This window comes from Athene noctua, chromosome 5 (assembly GCF_965140245.1).
Source record: "Athene noctua chromosome 5, bAthNoc1.hap1.1, whole genome shotgun sequence".
In the NCBI taxonomy this organism is placed as follows: Eukaryota; Metazoa; Chordata; class Aves; order Strigiformes; family Strigidae; genus Athene; species Athene noctua.
The window spans coordinates 52211162-52231114 of NC_134041.1; the positions used below are offsets into that span (position 1 = coordinate 52211162).

General features: G+C 50.1%; 2 protein-coding genes across 4 annotated transcripts in view; one reads left to right on the forward strand and one right to left on the reverse strand.

The window, feature by feature from the left end:
* The window catches only part of FBXW4 (F-box and WD repeat domain containing 4), a 62768-nt gene extending 54229 nt beyond the window's left edge, over positions 1–8539 (forward strand). For both annotated transcript variants that reach the window (XM_074907594.1, XM_074907593.1), the window contains 3 exons: positions 7081–7221; positions 7394–7535; positions 7788–8539. In XM_074907594.1, coding sequence (XP_074763695.1) covers positions 7081–7221; positions 7394–7535; positions 7788–7904 — 400 coding nt within the window. In that variant the 3' untranslated portion in view covers positions 7905–8539. The remainder of the gene's footprint in view (positions 1–7080; positions 7222–7393; positions 7536–7787) is intronic.
* Positions 8540–10678: 2139 nt separating this feature from the next.
* Positions 10679–18483, reverse strand: DPCD (deleted in primary ciliary dyskinesia homolog (mouse)). Of its 2 annotated transcripts, XM_074907602.1 has the most exons (7): positions 18401–18483; positions 18077–18157; positions 17290–17414; positions 16346–16483; positions 15685–15687; positions 12393–12452; positions 10679–11279 (listed from the first exon to the last, which is right to left on the reverse strand). In XM_074907602.1, exons 1-7 carry the CDS (start codon positions 18462–18464, stop codon positions 11175–11177), a joined length of 576 nt encoding a protein of 191 aa, XP_074763703.1. In that variant the 5' UTR covers positions 18465–18483; the 3' UTR covers positions 10679–11174. The 2 variants fall into 2 exon arrangements, with proteins under 2 accessions (XP_074763703.1, XP_074763702.1); XM_074907601.1 differs by lacking the exon at positions 15685–15687 and having other exon boundaries at positions 10694–11279; positions 12393–12495; positions 16350–16483.
* Positions 18484–19953: the final 1470 nt, after the last annotated feature.

Sequence of the window (19953 nt, forward strand, 5' to 3'; positions counted from 1 at the left end):
TCAATCAGTTTCATCCCTCTGAGCCAAAGCAAAAGCAATCTTTATTTTTCCCTGGGTTGAGAGAGAATCAACAGAGGCAAGAGAGAAGAATGGGAAGGAGTGAATGAGGAACCCCCTCTGCCACTGGCTAGCGGTAGCTCATTTAAACAGATGGCTTTGTTTTGATTTGGACTCTCCATTTTTTGTCTCCTCACTAAAGGAGACCTGCAGAGCTCTGTCCAGAAAGGGAGCAATACAGCCGCCTGTTCCCACACAAGTGGGGCGATAGGCGAGAGGCTTTGAGAATTCCCTGCTTCTTTTCCTTGCCTCCCTCTTTTTCTCTTCCCCCAAGAAATCACAGTTTGAGAGAATTCCCCCCTACTCCTCCTGTTGGAAAGAAAGACAGAGAAGACATTCTTGACATTCTTTGCAGAGAAAAGGGGTTAAATGTCTGAATTTGGGGGTCACCATGTTATACAAATTGCAATCTAATCGTTTTTACAAGAACACACGTGTGCTAAGAAAAGGAGCCATGGACAAGAAAGAAAAGGGGACAGACAACCTTTTTTGTCCTATCTTCTTTTTTTTTTCTTTCCTCCCAAGGTTTTGGACTATTGTCATGTCCTGTCTCTCTCCCCTCCTCACCCCCGAGAGGGAGAACATTGGTTTTATAGTTAAATTGGTTCATAAAGCAGAAGGGCTTGGTGCCATTTCTGTTTGTTTTCCCAAATAAAAGCCCCAGCAGGGTCTCTTTTGCACCGTTGTGGCTTTATTTGAAGAAACTGGCTTTTTCCCATAGCCCAGCATGTCAGTTTATCCTCTGAACTTAACCTTACAGGAACCCGAACAACAAAAACTCACAGGGTCCCAGAGCTGGAAAGGTAAAGAAATTGTATCTTTTTATTGGACCATTTAAAGCGTGTGTGGGCCAATTCAGAGAAAGCAGAAGAAAAGAAGGCAAAACTCCCTCTTCTGTCTCTCCCCCCAACACAATCTCAAACCATCGTTGGTGTCATTCCCCCCTACTGCCTTGAGTCCCTTCAGTGCTGAGGAAGCAGAGAGGGGCATTTCTCCTGAAAATCACTATAACAGCATCTCTGAGACCTTTCATACGGAGTTGCTCCCTCAAAATTCCCCAAGCCAATCGTACATCTCCCTGCAGGAATCAGTAGCCTTGGCTAAACACAGGGGTAACCTTGGGGGAGGATAACTGTATGAAGAATAACTTTGACAAGGGTCTGTGCTTCTCCATATGTACGTTATATGCGATGTTTGACTAAGCCTTTCCCTTCTTAGCATAAGCTGCTGTGTCCCCTGGGTGCCTCAGCTGCTGTTGCAAAGCACCTGGAAGAGATGACAGCTCAGCTCTTCCCTTTGGTTTTGGTGCGCTCTCCAAATGGGATCACAGAAGTTGTGCAAATGCTGCACTATGGATAATTGGTTTTAAATTGATTTTGTTTCCTTTCTCTGATACTCAGCTCAAATATCTCAGTGTTTTGAACTGAACAGTGCTCTTTCCGCTTTTTTATAAAAAAAAAATATGCTTTCCACCTGTTTTACTGCAAGTAGTTATTGGGGCTAAAATATGGTTTTGGAGCTCTGCTTGGTTTCTGAATAGTCACCTGCTTATGTGCAAGTGGCGGCTTCTCTTTGATGGATGATCACAGTTCACAGATGCGGTTTCCAGAGCATAAGAATATGCCCTCAGTTTCGCACATCTCAGTTTTCAGCAGATGTTCTGAATTCAGCTGTTTCCTAGAATTTACATATTTATATGATATCAATTCTAGTGAATCAGGGTCACCAGAAATTGAGGGTGGGGAGAAAAGTGTTTATTGTTTCATCCCAGCTTTTGGAGTATAGTTCATGTGTATTGGAGACAGCTGGCCAAGACTCTCAGCAAATGGACAGGGTACAGGAAGGGAGATGCAGGCTTCTTTTGGACTCCAGCTATCAGCAAGGTCTCAAGAAAATCCTGAGCTTTTAAGGTCACACAAATAATCACTGTGGCTTAGGAGACGTATATGGCTTTAACTTGGTGACAGCAGCATCCCATGGATTATCTGGAAACTAACCATCTGGGCTCTGCCATGACTGATCTTATCTTCATATTGCTGGGGTGAGAAGGAATAGAGCCTTAAGCTGTTTTTAAAAAGAAAAAAACAACTTAAACCAGCTTGTTTCTGCCATTCCTTCATAGTTCACTTTGCTTCCAGGCTAGAAGGCTCCTGTCTTCTGGAGGTATCATGATAGCAATGCTCATGGTTAGGTTTCCAGCATGGAAACTAAAGAGTGAAATGTGGAAATCCCAATCAAATGTCTTATTTTTAAAAAATTACTTTAAAGTCTTGTTTTCTGAAGAACATGGGAATTGATGGAGGTGAATCAAAGGATTCTTTATAGTGCCTGCACCAAATGCCTTCAGCTTTTGGACTTGTCAGTTTGATACATTTTGAGGCACAGGGACTTTGCTTAAGGATCTTGTTCTATCAGCAAGGAGTCCAGAACCTGGTGCTAACACAGCTTTTCTGTGCTAGGGATGAAACGGGTCGCTGGATTTTCACTGGCTCTGTTCCTTGTGAGCTAGTACCAGATTACTGCCACTGTGATTTCAGTCTCTCTAGATGCTTAAGAGAAAGTATGAGAAACTAGAAATATCTGTGAGTTTCCTGCTCAGCACTGGAGGCCTACCTGTGTGTCTGTAAGTGCTATGTTTGCCCAGGTGGTTTGTAGTTAAGGTGCTGGAGCAGAAAGCTCTGGCTTCTAGACTGGTCTTTCCAGGACACCTGAACTGTCACGTTCCTGATTCTGCTCCACAAAGCTCCACTGGTGTAGAGTTGTTTCTGTCAGTGCCACCCAGCACTGTGGCTGAACCCTGGCACTATCTGGCCAGGCTGTTCAGTACAGAAACTATAGCAAAACTCCCACCAGCTGCACAGCTAAGTACCTGGCTTGCCCAAAAAAGGCCTGGGAGTGAAACAGCTTCTGCTTGCTACTGCAGGAGGGCCAGGGCATGCTGGGGAGATGGTGTGTGTACCTTCTATGCTTGGTCTTGCTTGGGCTTCAGTTGCTTGCTGACTAACCTTCTTGACATGTAACAAGGACAGGACATGCTGGCCTCTGAAGTGCTGAGGATCAGCTACCAGCTGGTACCAGCTACCTTGTTTTTGTAAGGTGTTTGGGTGCAGGGAGTGAAGAAAGACCCACAAAGGAAAGGAGAAGGCTGTTGCCTGCTGTGTTTAGCTGGTGCTGGTGATCTCTGCAAGCTGGTGGGAAACAAGGTTCAAGATAGCTATCATATCTCTTTCCATCCCTCATTGAGTAGATATCTTCTGCCCATGTAGGTTGTTAAAAAACGATTGGTAATGTGCTGGTGTATCTGCTTTTTTGTTGCCCCTTGATGGGTTATCTTGATCCTTTATGGGTTATTAAGGATTAACTGTGGGTTTTGCTCCCTAGGAAGTAGAAGCTCTGGGGGACTGGGGTTTGAGGGTAGGGAGTATTTGGGATAATGAAGACTGGACAATTTGTGGGCAGTAACTCCTGAACCCAAGGCTGGGAGAGTTGAAGTGACAGTGAGTTCTCTTTCCAGCATGGGCTTCACATGGCTGTGTATGCATGGAACTGGTCCAGAGACATCGTAGTCTGCTGGAAAATGGGGGAGATACTATCGTGTTCTGCATCTTTACCAATTTAAGTATGCTTGTGCCAGAACACTTAGGCCTCTTGGTTTGTGTGCCTGGTGTACAGCACAGTGAATTTTTTCTTTATTTTTTTTTTCCCCTGGTGTCTGATTATAAGTGCTTCACTGTAGCAACCAACGTGTTGTTACTGTAAACTGCTAAAGGACTGCTGTATGCAGGGGCTGGATGTCCCAGCTGAAAGCTGCTTTGGCTGGCCTGTTCTTGGGGCAGGAGAACTGAACTGATTAACAAACCAGAAAAGCAAGTATCTGCTTTGCTGCAGTAACTTGCAAGTATCTGTGCTCCTTTCCTGCCTGCAGAGAAAAGCTAATAATCCCCCCTGGTTTTTTTTTGGTTTTTTTGTTTTTTCCTTTTTTGTTGCCTAGACTGGAAAAGGAAGTAGAGGGAGGAAATCAGATGTGACTGCTGGGATGCTTGGGTACCACTGCAGTGAGGTGTGAAGGCATGGAGAAACACTGGGAGCAAGACACCTGGGTGGTGTTCAGTGCTGCATAGGAAGCTCTGAAAGTAGGAATCCAGACTCTCTAGATTCTCCTGTCCCTTTGCTGAAATTTTTCACTTGGGGACATCACCAGGCTGCCATTAAAAATTGCTGCCATATTGCAGCACTGCAAACTGAGGTCTGGTCTGGGAGATGGAAGATAAGCTTTAGTGGGGCCAGGTTCACTCTGGGTGTGACGGGTGCTTGTTTAGAGGTGGGATGTTGTGAGGAGATCTGCTGTGACCCATTTCAAGCACCTCAGAGAAGAAAGAGGGCTGGTCCCAGTGAGTAAAATATCCCTAGATTGCTTCTGCATCCTGCTACCTTTCCCCGGCACAGTGCTACTCTCTCCCTGAGCAAACTTAGTCCTTTACCTATTAAAGGTGTATTAGCAGGGAAAATGGTGGAGAGGAAATAACACAAACAGGCTTCAGCTAGCTAGCAGGAGATATTCACCAGATGTGTTGCTGGGCTGTGGGGCCCATGTGTAACTGCCCATCCTGATTTTCTCTCCTGAAGTGCCACGTGCTCAGAGCACCGGTCCAGGGGCTACCTTGTGGAACTCAAAAAAAAAAAAAAAGCAGTGGCATGCAGAAGTGGGGACAGAGAGGTCCAAGCTGCTTGTGCTGTCTAGGGCTTGCTGAGATAGCTCATCTCCTCTGAGTAACTCCCTGCTCCTGCCTGAGCAACTGGCAGAGGACTCTGCAGATAGAGTAGTCTGGCCCCTTATGCATCTCACAGATAGTCCAAGGGTTCTTGTTTGGGAGAGCAGCTGATGACTCCTCATACGTCTGTTGTATGTCCTACAACTCTGGACCACGCATACAACTTGTAGGATGAAGAAGGTTGCGGAAGCCTTGAGAAAGCTTGTGTGCATGTCCATCAGTCCTGCTGGCTTTGCAGAATGACATATGGAGGTTATCTGCGTGCTTAGAGGAGCAGGGGAGTGCCAGAGCTCAGAGATGCCCATCCATGTCTCACTCTATGGTGGAGCTGTGGACCCATCTGCCCCAGCCAAACCCCACAGGCTCTTGCTCCCAGCACTCAGACTGTGAATGCTTCAGCCTCTTGACTTGCACACAGGTGCAGAGATGCTGCTGAGTTGGTTTGCAAGTAACCTTCCAAGGGTTAAAGTATTGTGAGAAGGTTGCAAAGGGCTGAAGCCTGGAATCCCCTCGATCCCTTGCCTGAAGAAACACAAAGTCCAATAAGCCAGCACCCCTGGATTCGTGTTGGGGGGGATTAATTCATGCACTTGATGTTAAAGCTTGTCCGAGAGGTTTGCACGGGGGGGCCATTGCTAGGGCTGGTTGGCCTCTCTAAATGGTTGCTAGGGCCCTGGCATCAAGGGCCAATGTAGCTGCCCACAGCCACGGTCACGGAGGGAATTACACAGCCACAAAGAAATTGTTATTCTACATAATCTGCTCTTTGGAGAGTGACTGTGGGGGAACAGGCTGGCCCCAGCATGCCGCCAGCTCTGTGATCATAGAAGCGTGCTGGCTGCAAAGATCGGCCAGGGCTCGCCTTCTGATCTGGGGACACCAGGACTCGAGGCACTAATCTGCTTTATCAGCGATTTCTCTCTCCTGACACAAAGGTGTTTACTTGTTTTAACATCTCCTGGGACTCTATTTCTCCTTTTGTGTGGTCTTTATCCCCCGATGAGGGCTTTAGCCCAGATTACAGACAGAATTAAGGCATTTGGCGATGTGCCTCAGAACTGTGTGATGCTGGATCAAGGAGCAGAAAGTAACAAAATAATGGGGGGAGATGCTGGGAGTGACCCCACTGTGGGGTCCGTGCTGTCGGCTTTCAGGACTGCTTCATTGTCCTGAGAACCAAGAGCCTGTTGGAGAGGGGTGGCCGTGCGGCAGGGTTTGAAAAGCAGGTGCTTCAAGGTTTATTGTGTCCAGCATTTTTGATTTAGAGGGTGCGAGGAGGAGGAGGAAGAACAGGAGGGTTTGCAATAGGTGGGCATTTCAAGCAGCTGGGCAGATTGTTCCCTCCATTCCTGAGAGGCTGCCATGGATGGGTGTTGCTGGCTGCTGGGGCATGTGGAGTGAGACTGAAGACGGGCTGTGCCATGTGCCTGATTCAGTTACATATGGCCCAGAGAAGGGGCTCAAGCTCCTTCTTGCAGTCTGGCAGGAGGGGCCCTCACCAGGCACCATCCACCTGGTGAGCTGCTGGTTCTGCACATGTCCAGGCAGCAGAGTGACATGGCCACAAAGCATCTGACTTAAAGCTGCATGGAGATCTTGCTTTTTGCTTTCACAGCAAGCAAGGAATGAAAAAGGAGGAGGAGGTCCAAAAAAACCACCTAGCCTTTGGAAAGGCATCTCCAGAGCAGCCCTGGGATGGTTGCTCTTGACCTGTCATGTTCAGTCACAGATATGATGTTTGCAGTATACAGGGTAACTGGAGGGGGTTGAGGAGAACAGACTGGGTTAGGAGAGTCTGATTTGCCTGTGGATCTGAACTATGTGTCAAAGATAAGGGAAAATGCCCCAGCGGGTAGTATTTTGGAGGACAGTCTGGGATGGGATGAGATTGACCAAGAAAGTGGCTGTTGCAGATTATCTGGAGTTTGACTAAGTTGAGAATTGTCTCCCATGGAAATGGAGCCCCATCATTGAGAGTACTGGTTGCTTCTCCCAAGTGAAATATCCTGTTCTGCTGGGGATCAAGCTGTGCCTGTTCTTTGGCTCTTCCTCTTACAGCTGTGACTCCTGCTGGTCACCCTCTGTGACAGTGGCCCAACCAGTAGCAGAAGCTGAGGGATGGACAGGAAAACTATTCAGGCTTTTGCATTCTGTTAAACCACAGAAATGAGATCTAGGAGATGTCTGCTTTGGCCAGCTGAGTTGGAAGGGTGCTTTGCTCTGACTCTTCCCCTACTGTGTTTTATTGCAGTGGTCAGCTGTTAACCTGTTTAGGGACTGACTTCCACCGTGGAGCTGGAGTCCTTGATGTCTTCTATGAAACGCCCTCCCTTCTCCTTTCTTGTGGGTATGACACCTACATCCGCTACTGGGACATACGGACCAGCACAAGGTGAGCCTACCCTGCTGGCACCTGAGGCCCGCGTGAGGCTCCTGGGCTCTCCTTGTGCGGCGTCAGGGGACTCTCCTGCAGCTGAATTAGCTCCTTCAGGCAAATTGTGCCTCAGTTCCAGTGGTGGAGGAGTGGACACTCAGCCCCACTCCGGTTTGTGTTGCCCTTGCAGGAAATGCGTCCAGGAGTGGGAAGAGCCCCACGACAGTGCCCTGTACTGCATCAGGAGTGATAAGAACCACATGATTGCCAGCGGCTCTTCTTACTACGGCGTGGTGCGCCTCTGGGATAAGCGGCAGACTCGGTGCCTGCAGGTGAGAGCCGGCTGGAGGCTGAGCAGCAGCAGAGCTTCCGAGTTGTTCACTGTCAGCCCAGTGCCTGTGTCTCTTTGGAAGAGAGAGGGGCTGCTGGGCTGTCTTCGGGGTGAGCCCACCATGCGGAACCTAACCTAAAAAGAGGGAAAGGCCTGCTTTGGTCAGTCATCTCGGCTTTTGGGTCTGTAACACTGGCTGGGTTCTTTGGGCTGGCCTCTTCTTTGAAAGGTTGATTCTCTCGTTTTCTTGCAGAGCTTTCACCTGTCTTCACCCACCAGCAGCCCAGTGTACTGCCTCCGTTTCAGTACCACCCATCTGTACGCTGCCCTGGCATCAGCCCTGCATGTCCTAGACTTCACGGCCCCATGAAGGGCACCACAGCTGCTTTGGGTCACCCCAGCTCAGCAGAGTTGACACTTGGCTCAGGGAATCACAGGGCAGGAGAGGTGAGAATGGCCTTCAAGGCTTCTCAAGGGATTTTTTTGCCTGCCAGAAAGCTACAATGAAGAGTGCACAAAGGGCCAGACTCTCTCAATCTCACCTGCCTGTTAGTGGAAATAAAGGCTGATTGTCCTTTACCCTTTTTATTTTGTGCAAGTCAGGGTTTGTTTTATTAACTGTGTTCTTTTTTCTTTTTTTTTTTCCTGTGGATGCAGCATTTGAGGGGCAAGTTGAGCCAGGATGCCCGGTCAGCCATGTGTGCTGGTCAGGTTGAGATCAGCCAAGCTCTGAGCCATGTGAAGCAAGTCTAGGCTGTGTATGGGGTGGACTGCTTTGGTGGAAGGGAAAGGTGCCGGGAGTGGTGCCCACCTTTCATCTGTGCTTGCTCTCCTGACAGCTGCTCGTGTTGTCCTTCGCAGCCAAGAGCAAGAATTGAGCTAAAAGGCAGAGCCAGCCCTGCTTTCAGTGTATGCCTCCCCAAGCTGGCCATCAGGTCAGGCTGTGCACTTGGCAGGGCTGAAACAGTCGCATTTTGCTAAATAAAACTCTGAAGGGAAACAAAAGAGACTCTGTGTTTTGTTTCAAGTTCCAAAGGGGCTGCGATGTTACCCACTGATCACAGAGGCCTGGCTGGGCAGAAGAGGTTGGGCCTATTTTCAGATGCTGTCTACATGTCTGATAGATATCTCTCCCTGGCTAGACGCTGTGACACTGCTGCGTTGAAGGCAGTTCCTGGGATCTTAGATCTCATGTCACTTGTTCAAACAAGAATTCAAAAAGTAGGTTCTGCAGCTTACTCACTGCCTGTGTAATGAAGCAGCATACTGGACTAGAGTAAACACCAAGGCCTTGGTGTTATTTGCTGGGGTCCTGTAGGCACATTTGAGGTGGCTCTGCTCCTTTTTGTGTCAGCCTTTGGAACCCCAGCTGGCTCTCAGAATAACCCTGGCTTTCAGGGTGCTCTGTGCTGTCTGGATGAATCTGCAGTGGGTGACTGTGGCAGGGGAGGAGGTGCGTGACCCAAACTCAAGACCAAGTAGGGTTATCCTGGACAGACAAAGGAGAGGTTTTGTATCACAGACTGGGAACACTTTTAGGGTGAAGCACCCAGCATAGTGCTTTGTTAGAAATTCATAGGTAATTCCCACTGTCAAGAGACTGCACTTCCCTTGTGATGCATAAAAACTGGAAGAGAATCTTTGCTGGAGCCCCTGCCTGGAGGGTGTGAAACCAACCAGCTCCTCACCTTGAAGGGAGCTCTCCCTTCCCAGTGGCTGAGACACAGCAGCTCAGGGTACGAAGTAATTTAAAAGCATGGCTTTACTACAGGATCACATTCTCACAGTGATATTTCCAGGACAGCTCCCTACCTGTTCCTCTGCTGCCACTCGTGCCTGCTTGCTGCTGGCTCCCTTGTGGCTACCATCGTGCTACATATTCTGCTTGTGTAAGTGGCAGAGTTGATGTCTGAGAGCCCCAAGCAATGATCTACTGCCATGGCTGGAACAATCTTCAAACAGCTCAAAGCTGTAGATCCCAAAGACTGCCCAGGATAATGATCCTGAGGGGACCTCTGGGTTATTGGTAACACTGAGCTGTTCCTGAAATGGTGCTTTGCATCAGGAGTTGCTAAATCCTGTTGCTGTATTGCTTGGGGCTCTGCATGTGAGGAGAGCTTTAGGTACGAGATAGAAGAGCAGAGAGAGTGAGCTGGCAGACCTTGGGAGTGGGGGTGGTCTGTTTTTTCTCAGGTCCTGTGTGTTACAGGTTCTTTAATGAAATTGGGAGGGAGGGAAATATTAAATGTGTGGCAGTCTTGCCAGGAAGAGGCTGGGAAGGAACCAGAGTAACTGTGGGATGGGAGAAGGTTCTTTATTGCACCAGGACTTGGGTAAGGCCCAGAGCAGGACAGAGCATGTGAGCTGAACAGGCTCAGGCAAACAGGTATCACTGATGTAGGAGACTCCTCCCCTGACAGGCCTGCCTGCAACACTGCTGCCAGTCCTGCCGTTTCTTTTCTGCAGCATGTGGTGGCAGGTCTTGCACACTTGTAGCAGCTTTTCGGTTCTTCCTGGCTGAAGCTGCAGCCCCATGGTGGGTAGAAGGGTGCACTCTCACATCCTGGGGGACATTGGGGAATGGGGAAGCTGCAAGTGGGTCTGGTGCAATGGCTCTGGTGAGCTCTGCCAGTTAATGGTGCCCTTGTTGTTTTGGGAGGACTGTGTAGGTGTGTCCTGGGCCCACCCAACAGCGAGGCTCTAACTGGGGAATGCCGCCCAGGCTCTAAGGAGTTTCGTGCTTCGAAAGGCAGCCCTTGTCAGGGGAGCTGTGCTGTGGCCGGCTTACTTAAAAGTAGGGTTGGTTTGAGTAGGAGCTGTTCAAATATGAACTGGAATGGAAGGAAGGGCAGATAGCTGTTGCAGGGTAGAGACAATAACTGGTTGGAGGGCAAGTTGCTAAATCAGCGCTGCTGGGGTTGTCCCTGTGCGTGGGTGCTGTCCGCGCAGCGAGGTTTGTGATGGGCCGTGTCTGTGCCCTCTCGGAAGGGGTGTGCTGCTGCTCCTCCTGAGCTGTCCTTCCTCCCGTGCCATGCAAATGAAGGCAGCTGCATTTTGGTTCCTGCACCCTGCACATCACGTTGCGCACAGCTGGCGGTAAGGAAGCAGTTGGGTGTCCACCCTGTTTCATAGGCTGTGCCCATGCACATCTAAGCACTGATGCTGTTTGCAGAGATACTGGGGTCACCAGAGCATCCTGACTGCACAGAGGACCTTGCACAACAGCACAGGAGGGAGTCGCTTCCAAGCACCTCCCAGGCAGGTAAGGGGTGTGAGGGGGGTTCTCGTTTTCCAGGTTACTGCCTTCAGCAATGGTGGCAGACAGAGGGAATTCAGCTACCCAGCTTTCATGTCGCTTCTGCTCAGGGAGGATGGGGAGAGGGCTGCTGGCTGTGGATGCAGCGCGCTTCCTTTGCATGCTGCAGCTTCCCACAACTCATGGAAGGATCATAAATGTCTGTGTAAATCAGCAGACTGGGCAGTAGAGAGATCGACTGCCTCACTGTCTCCCTGGGCCTGCAACGATTCCTCTAAACGGCTCTATTAACAACAGACTAACTTTTATTAGAAAAGGCAAAATAAATACCAGGAAGCTGTGACAGTGAGCCACCCCCCACCTCAGCTTCTGAGCAGCCACTGCCTACTGGGTCTTACAGTCACCCTCCTCATTGTTAGCTGCCTTTATCTTCTTCAGCTCCTTCTGCAGCTGCTCTTCTGCAGCCAGGATCTCCTTCGGCTTCTGGTACTGTAGGACAGAGAGAGATGCCCTTAGCGTTCCTGTTCAGCCTCTGCTCTGAGCTGACCCAGCGGGGTCAGTGCTCCTGGCACAGCTGGGGACCTCCTGCCAAGGGAGGCCTTTCTGTTACCGGCCCCCTCAGAAGCCCCTTGGAGAGGTAGTGCCATGGTGCTAGGGACACCTGCCAATATCTAGAGTGTCTTTTACAGTGTAAGTAAAACTTTCCAGTTGGATGTGGAGTCCTGGCCCCCATCAACCCCTCTGGAATATCCTGGCAAGCTGTGTCATGCAGATCCCTGGTGTGATCACTGGTTGTATACTCACATATGTTATATATAAATATAACACACATTATTTAAAAGGCAGAGAAGTAAGAGTTGCTGTTCCTCCATCTTCCCCTCAGAGCCCCCTTGCCCAGCTGCCGTTTAGTGGTGGATGCAGGTGCTTTTTGGCAGGGGTTTGGCCTTTAGCAAACAGAAGCTCAGGACTCAAGGTGCTCCTCTTGGCCTATTTCCTCTGCACGTGCAGCCCCAGCTCTGCTGCAAGGTTTCCCTCGGAGGTGATGCTCTCTGGGTAGCTCACTTCCACTTTTAAGAAGAGGAGTACCTGCTGCTCTAAAGCATCTGTCTGCCTCTGTCTGCTTCTTGCAACAACAAGGAAGTGCCCATTCTGCTAGTCTCTCACTTCCACCATGTGCTTGGAAGCGTGTCCTCTCCAACACAAAGCAAGGTGACTTTAAAATTCTGTTCAAGACTGTGAGGCCTCTAAGTGCAGCAGGTCCTTGAACTCAACACAAGAGAAACTTGCTGTCACAAGAGTGGAGGCTTACTCAGGCTTGAGGGGAGGGGATACATGGAAAACAGGGCATGACAGACACTTCCACCTGCAAGTCACCTTGAGCAGCAAGCAGGGCCCCTCCTGTGGCCTGGGCTGTCCTGGCTAGTGTCAGCATGCCCAGTGTAATCTGAAACTCTCACTGACTGTGTGACAGAGAAGGGGGCTCATCAGTGACCCTCAGCAGATCTCCCTGCTCTGCCTCATTTCCCCACGTGTAAGAATTTTAACTTTTTTGTGGACATAAAGAGAAGGGCAAAGTGCTGTTCTGCGTGGCTAAAACCTCACCGTGATTATCAGGGTGTTGTTGGCATGGGTGAAGCTCAGGGCAGCTGTGTCCAAGGGGAGCTGGTATCGGTCCAGGTCAGGAATAGAGAACTTCTTGTAGTACCTACAAATGAGAGAGGAGACAAAAATGAGGAAGGTGTGGTACCTATTCCCCTGCTAGCAGTGCTGAGCTGTGGAGTGCTGTTCTACAAGGTGTAGATGCAGACAGTAGACCTGTCAGGGTTGGCAGGAGGGACCTGTGACATGTGTGCCTGCTGGTGCATCCAGGCTGACAGGAGCACTAGAAACAAACTAGAAACAAAGTCCTGAAGGGCTTTGGTGTGTAAGAGCAGTCTTGTTCCCTCCAGCTTGCCCTTGAGTAGTGCCAGGTGTCCCTTGTCTTTGTCCCTACTCATGGCCTCTCCTTCCCACTGAATACCAGCAGCTCTCATTAGCTCTTGGCAAAACAGCTGTCAAAGCCCTGGTGCCTTGTTACTTAACTTTCCTGAGTGATGCACCATTTTGTGTCGCAATCCTTCCTAAACCCATCTCTTTGGCCTCTTGCTGTGCTTCCTAGATAACTTCCTGCTTCAGTGGCACTGGGGTGCTCAGGCGTGCCCCTGGGCACAGAGCTCCGGGTGTAGGTGCACACCGTCACCTGAGCCTCTGTTCTGCAGTGTGTGGCTGTGGTTCTCCTCTGCACTCCAGCTCCCCTAGTTGTTCTTTCCCTGGTCTCTATCCCAGTCTCCTGATCACCTCTCACTCCCAAGCAGAGGACAGAGAGGTTTTTGCCAGCTCCCTATCCAGCCTGTGTCTCTCCACCAACCAAACCTTGGGCTCTGCTCAGTAGGAAGAAAAGGGGATATGTCTCAAAACTGGAGGGGTTATAAGCTGTCTAGGCAGCTAAGAGATTTCCTAAGACGTTGGGACCAGAACCTTGTAGGCCTGTGTCTGTGTTTGCCTGAGACCTTTCTTGCTTGGCACGGCTTGCCCTGCATCTGCTGCTTCCCTCCAGCTGCACCAAATACACTAGTTGGTCCCGTGCCCATGTAGAGGCATAGCTGAGTTCTTAATCTCTTCCAGCACTCTTGTGGGCAACTCTCTCCAAGGAGTTGGCCTGTAGCTGGTACTGAGGTGCCCAAAGCAGGAACAGGCAGTGGCTGCTGTCACACCATGAGGGGTTCTTCTCCGTTCAGCTGGCTGCGTGTGAGGCTTGGCCTCTCTAGCTACCTCTGCCCAAATTGCAGTTTATTTTCCAAGTCACGGTGAAAACAGCTACAAAGGGCAAATGGCTCTCCTGGTGCAGTGAGAGGAATGTACGCAGCTTGTTACCGCAGGGCTCAAACCGTTCTGTGTTGTCACTGCTGTCGGTATTTGGAAAAGGTGGCAGACATGGATAATAAGGGAGATGTCAAAGGTTAAACAGCAGAGATTAGATGAACACAAAGACATGTTAAGGAAGTGTTAACTTCTTACCGATTAGACAAAAAAAAAAAAAAAAAAAAGCAGTACACAGAAAAAACCCACTGTTTCAAAGGGCCTTGGGAGTCATCAATGAAACAGCAGCATTCTGCTGCCCCAGGACTAAGGAGAAGGGGAAAAGAATGGCTTTGGCTGGCCTCAAACTAAAATCTGTGACAAGATCAAAGGAAACCAGATCTGCCTGGCCACCCCCTCCTCCTCCTAACATTACCGCTGCGCCTCGCTACAATAATTGAATCAGGTTTGGCGTTTGGGGAGGTGGCTTTCTGGGTTTGTTTTTAGAATTTAGTTTAATGGATTTATTTTACAGCAAGAGTTTTTAAGCAAATCCTACTTGAGCAGCCCTTGCTGTGGCTAGAGGGAACGGGAGTAACTGGTGGAAGTGAAGAGCTCCTGTCTGGGCTGGAGGTAGCTGATGGGCGGTCACCCCTGCCGAGGCAGGCAGATTCTCTGCCCTCGCCTCTCACCCCATGGCCAAGGGCAGTATTGCACTCTGAGCCTCGGTCCTGGCCTGAGATCCACAGTGCGTATGTGGTCACCTCTTACTATTTTCCTACTGGAAACTCACTTTTTGTCAGCCTGTAGGGAAAACTGCTACTGGTATGCTGAGAATTTAGAGCTGAGCTACTCAGTAGTGACTTGGCAACCCATCCTGTTGCTTGTGCTTCTGGCTGGCGGTCAGCACAGCTCTGTTGCTCAGAAGCAGTGTGGCTGACTTCCAAGGGCTGGAGAGGCTCCGAGGCTTCCTTTCCCTCCCGTAGTGATGTGCACGCTCTCTGTGGACTCCATGCATTTGTAGCTATCTTGGAATTAGTTGCTAAGTGGTGCCTTGCCCTGGCCGAGACCCAGGAGAAATGATGTAAGATATCCTGGAGCCTGTACTAAGTGTTTTGGTGCTGGTGTCTGTCCCTGTTCCCTACTGACAGCAAAGTCGTTCTTGTCCCCAATGAGACGACTTGCAACTTTAATTCCAAAAGTCCTTAACTTTCATGTGCAGGCCATGAGCTGCTGTCAGGTCCTTTAACTCTCTCTGACACTAGCCTATGAGTGTGTAGGTGCTGGCTGCTTGTGGGGACTCTACCATTTTCCTGAGAGTGGTACAAAAAAACTCGAAGTCAGGTAGGGCATGGGTGAAGCCTCAGTGGTACGTTATAACCTTACAGCACCTACACAGGCAAGAAAGTTCCCACATACACAGTAGGACTGGAAGTAGATAAGCCTGTCTGTGATAGTATATATGTGGTCAGACTTAGGCTCATGTACTCCCTTCCTGTCCTAGCTCCATGTGTATTCACATGTGGCTGATGGGAATCTCATTCATCTTTGCTACACAGGGCTCCCTACTAAAGTGCCACTCTTCTGTGAATCCCTCTGCGTGCATTTAGGCCAGCATTTTTCTGTATTAGAGCTGTAATTGCTGTTTTCATGGGATAGACTCCGACTTCCTCCTGTCTAGCCTCCTCCTGAGCGTCCAGGTGTGCTCATGTGCAGAGCTCAAATCCCCTTGCCACGGCTTCTCGTGTGGTAAACCCTTGCCTGAAGATTTGCGGATTCTGCGATCTAAAAGGCGTTCAGCAGCCAGAGCAGCAGTTCTTTGCCAACAGCACCACCTACAGCCAGCTACAAAGAGCAGCTTAAAGAGGGCAGGGGGCGGATTGGGAAGCACTGGGCTTGATTTTACCCATGAATCTTATCTTTCTGTGTTCTGTAGCAATGTTGGGGAGGGAAGGCAAGCAGAGAGCAGCCTGCTCAGCTTTCCATACTGGTGTATTATCTCGGTTTGTAAATAGCTTTCACTTTCTTCCAGTATTCTCCCTTGTTCTCCTAATACTTGCTATTTCTCCCCAATACTACTGTTAATCCTGACTTATCTCACCAAAGCTGTAAATGCTTTGGGCACAGTGTGTGTCTCACGCAGTGAGAGATGCCACATACTGACATAGTATAAGATAATGGGGTTTTTTCTCCCATCTCAAATTTCTTTTGGCAGAATATAGAGTTCCTTCCTTTCCAGATTCAGTCTGCCTTTTTTTCTTGCTACCCCCAGATCATGTCATTGGCATTGTGACTACAGACAGGTTTACACAGGGAGATCTGCAGTTCCATGCATGCTGATACGATGACTAGATCAAAGTATTGTGTCCGAGGGAGAAGATGGAATGCTCTAGCTTCAAAAGGTCTGCGAGGCTCTTTATTTTTCTAAGGGAGCAACATTTCACAGCGGAAGAGAGCAAACATTATGCTACTGGAACTGTGAGGTAACTTTGCAAAGGCCAGCTCAGAGCTTGAGGGGTTCTACTGTAAACGTGTCTGTGGCAGTTGGGAGTGGAAATTGGACAGCAGGAGACACACAGCTGCGAGGTGGGGCCCCTCAGCCCTTGCACACTACGGACAGAAGGCAAGAGAGGACAACCCCCCCTGTGCAATCACTAGCCTGCCCTCTGTGCCAGCCCACCCCAAGGGACTGTCAGCACTGGCAGTGCTGTCCTTACTGACTTCTTGTTGGTGGTCCGGATGACACAGCAGCGCTGCTCCTTCTCCACAGAGACACTGTAGACCTCCTTGGGGTAGGGCAGGTTACGGATCCGCCACTGGAAGCTGCTCAGGGTATCCTTCCTCATGAAGACAGGCTACAGCAAACAAGCACCTTTAGCAAGACCCCTCCAGCTGTCTCCTCCTTGCCCCCTTCTTGTACTATCTTGAGAGGCTCCACGTGGGAGTAGCTTTTTCTCACTGGACAATTAGGGAGCAACTCAAACTGTCTGAGCAAAACTTTCCTAGAGCTAGTACTCCTCTGCCTTTATGCAGGCCACTGCCTGCCCTGCTTGTAGGAGGCTGAAAGTGTTCAGCGAGGGAATCTTGCAGCACAGGGTTACAGGGAAACCAGGCCTCTTCCTCACAGGCCACTGAATACTGAGCTCTGCCTACCCTAGGGACCTGCTGGACTCAGTCCTGTCTCTGCCCCAGTTTGCTGTGCAGGGCTGTGCTGTGTTTCAGGTCTGTAGAAAAGATGGTGAGAGACTAAAACCTAAGATAGAGGGATGTGAAGATGAAACAGTCTGTGCTACGTTAATGAGCAGCCTGCTATGCACTACCTGTGTTGGTCTTTCATGGTCATCACCTCTGCTTTCCATCCACTGACTTGTCCTGGCACTGGCCTTCCTTTCAGCCTACTCTTTTGGAAGCCAGAATAGCAACACTGGCCAACACAGCAGAAGTTTCTCTACTTAAGGAAACTACAAATCTCTTGAAGACCCCAAAAGAACCCAAGCTGTTCCATCTTTCTAGCCAGCCCTGCACCTTTGGGATGATTTATAGTAGTGCTGGGCAGGTTAAGGCTGTCTTTTGGGGCTGTGAGTGTTCCGCTACCAACTACTGCTGTAAGCACAAGACTAGGTTGTTCTAGGTGCAGTCATGCCTGCAGACCCTTACATACATTGGAGCTGCTTTCCTTTATGAGCTCTGATTCCAGTGCTCCCAGCAGCGGCGAGGTTGGCTCTCCCACTTCAACCTGCCACTTCCCGGAGCCCCCAAGGGTGTTCTTCTCTCGCCATTTTCTACCTGTGAAAGGGAAAAGAAGGGTTTTCATTATTCTGGTCTATTAGAAGAACTCCAGCAAATGACTGCCAAAGCTGTGCAGCACACTGAGATGATATGAAGATATATATCTTAATTCCAGTCATTTCCACATTGGTGTGAGTGGATCTGTTAGCTGGCCTATTCCTGAACTCAGAAAGTCTGTACTGAATGCCTCTTTTTTATTACTTTGTGCTGAAGCCATGGTGAGGTTGCAACAGGTGCCATGCCACTGGCGATGAGGTTTTGGATGAGAGCCCTAACCAACACCTTGCTTGTTTGTGGTTGGAGAAACCACCAAAAAGCATATTTTACCCCAGCATGTACTACAGATTCAGTTCCTGGCTATGCAAGATGTCAATTCCATTTATCCTGTCCAAGCTGTTGTGGCAGGTGAGCTGCTGGGGAGAGATCCTGGGCTAAAGCAAGGTCTGCTACGTCACGGAAGTCAGAGCGCCCTGGGCCCAAACTGAACCATACAAAATTCAGCTATAGGCATGCTAATCTCCCAGAATATTCAGGGGCGATTTGTTCCTCACCAGGAGCTCCCTCTCAACACCCTGGCCCTGCAAGTGCAGACCTGCCATGCGTGCCCCAGTTGTGCCCCGACCCACGTCTGCCAGGGGCCCCCTCAGAGCTCCACTTACTCACTAACTGACCACTCTTCACGTCGTACTCTTCGGCCATCTCCTTCCCATCCTCGAACAGGTAGTGGACCTTCCGCTTCCCTAGAGGCAAGGCAAGGGGTGAGGGGAAAGGGGCAGACACCTATACCTAGATGCAGGGCTCTGTCCCGCTGCCCCGGGCCGCGTCCCCCAGCTGGTGGCCTCGGTCCTTTGCTGGGGTCCTGCCCCGGGTGCAGGGCCATCCCCGGGACCGCTCCGTCCCCCCGCCCGCTCGCTGCAGGGTCACCCCAAAACAGGTGTGGGGGGGGAAAGGAGGGAGCTTTCCGGTCTCGCCGCCGCGGTTACCGTCCTGCACCAGCGCTGTCTTGCGGGCAGCCCGCAGCCTCTCCCGCCAGCCCGGCACCGCCATGGCGGCCGGGCCCCGTCGCCGCGGCAACGCGGACACTTCCGGCCGCCACCCGGAAGCACTTCCCGGCCCGGAGGTGAGGGCGGCCCCGGCGCTCGTCCTCCCGCCTCGCTCCCCCGGCTGCGGGGAAGCCTCTGCGCCCTGTCCGGTTGGGGGGGGCCTTCCCCTCCTCGGGACGGGGGTTACGGGGCGCCCCGGCCGCTGCCCCGCTGGCGCGGAGGGTCTCGGCCCCCTCGGGGCTCCTCCCCAGGCCGGGCCGTCGGGGGACTCCCGTCCTCTCCCAGACTGATCTCCGGCCCAGCCCCGAGGTTTTGGGGGGAATTGTTTCCTGACCCCGGGGTTTTGGGTGTCGCTGGGCCCGGGGCGAGCCGGGTTGGTGGCGCTGAAGCCTTCGCGGCCTGAGGATGCTAGCAAGGCAAGCTTGGTACCTGGCGTGTGTGTTTAGATTACTTAAAAATACTACCTAGAAAATCACTCTTCCAAGTTCTGAAGAGGGTTTAGACTCTTAGGAGCCTGGCGATTTTTTGGTGCGCTTTTTTTTCTTTGTATAATAGAAAGTGTTACTGTTTTCAGAGAGTTTGGGTTTTTTTGGTCAAAATGCCCTGAAATCAGAAACATTTCAGTGAAGCTGAACTTTAGAAATGTAGCAGGGTTTCTTCACTCCTGAAGCTCAACTCTTCCTTGAAGAAAGAAGCAAGGACTTGAGTTTAGCTCTAGGTTGGTCTTTCAGGAGATTGTGTTTAGCACTTGGATGAGAACTTGGTCACCACAGGGAGAAGACATGGCCAGGTGGGACCATTTTGCTCTTCCAAGCTTAATGCAAGAGGCTTTTGCAGGCGTGTGTGTGAGAAATCTCTAAGCAAAATAAAAAGTGCTGCACAAAGAGGAAACTTCAAATTGTCATTGTCTTAACACTGCAGATGGGTGGAAGCAGCTCTTGGGCTATACGGTGATTCAGGGTTTTCTTTAGGCTACGGAAAAATGAACTTTCTGGTAGCCTGGGCTAGTAGTTAAAGCTCAAAAGTTTGTCTTTGCAAGGTTAGTGATGGTAAAGCTGCAGTTGTAACTGTAATGGACCTGACTAGTTAATCTTTACAAATTTGCTATTTCCAGCTGAAGCTGGGTTGGGGCTTTTCCTCCTGTGACTGTATGAAACGCTTGGTATTGAGCAGTTGCTTTATCTCTTCTTGTTGGTGACTGGATTTCAGCCCTGTCAGGATGGGCATTCCCTCTTTATGGGAATGTGCTTAAGAAATGTCTGGGAAATAAAGTTGCTTCTGGAGCTCCGAAATTTTAAAGTAGTTGAATACTTTCTATTGTAAGAATCCAGGGTTACTGGTTTCTGAGGTATTCAACCAATGTCTGCTTAAGTTGCTTTTTGATGACTTCTGATTTTTCTGAGCTTGTGGACTGAAGTTCTTGTTTCCTCAGGGCAAGCATTTTTGGAAGGCAACAACAAAAAAACCCCAAACCAACAAAGTCAATGAAACAA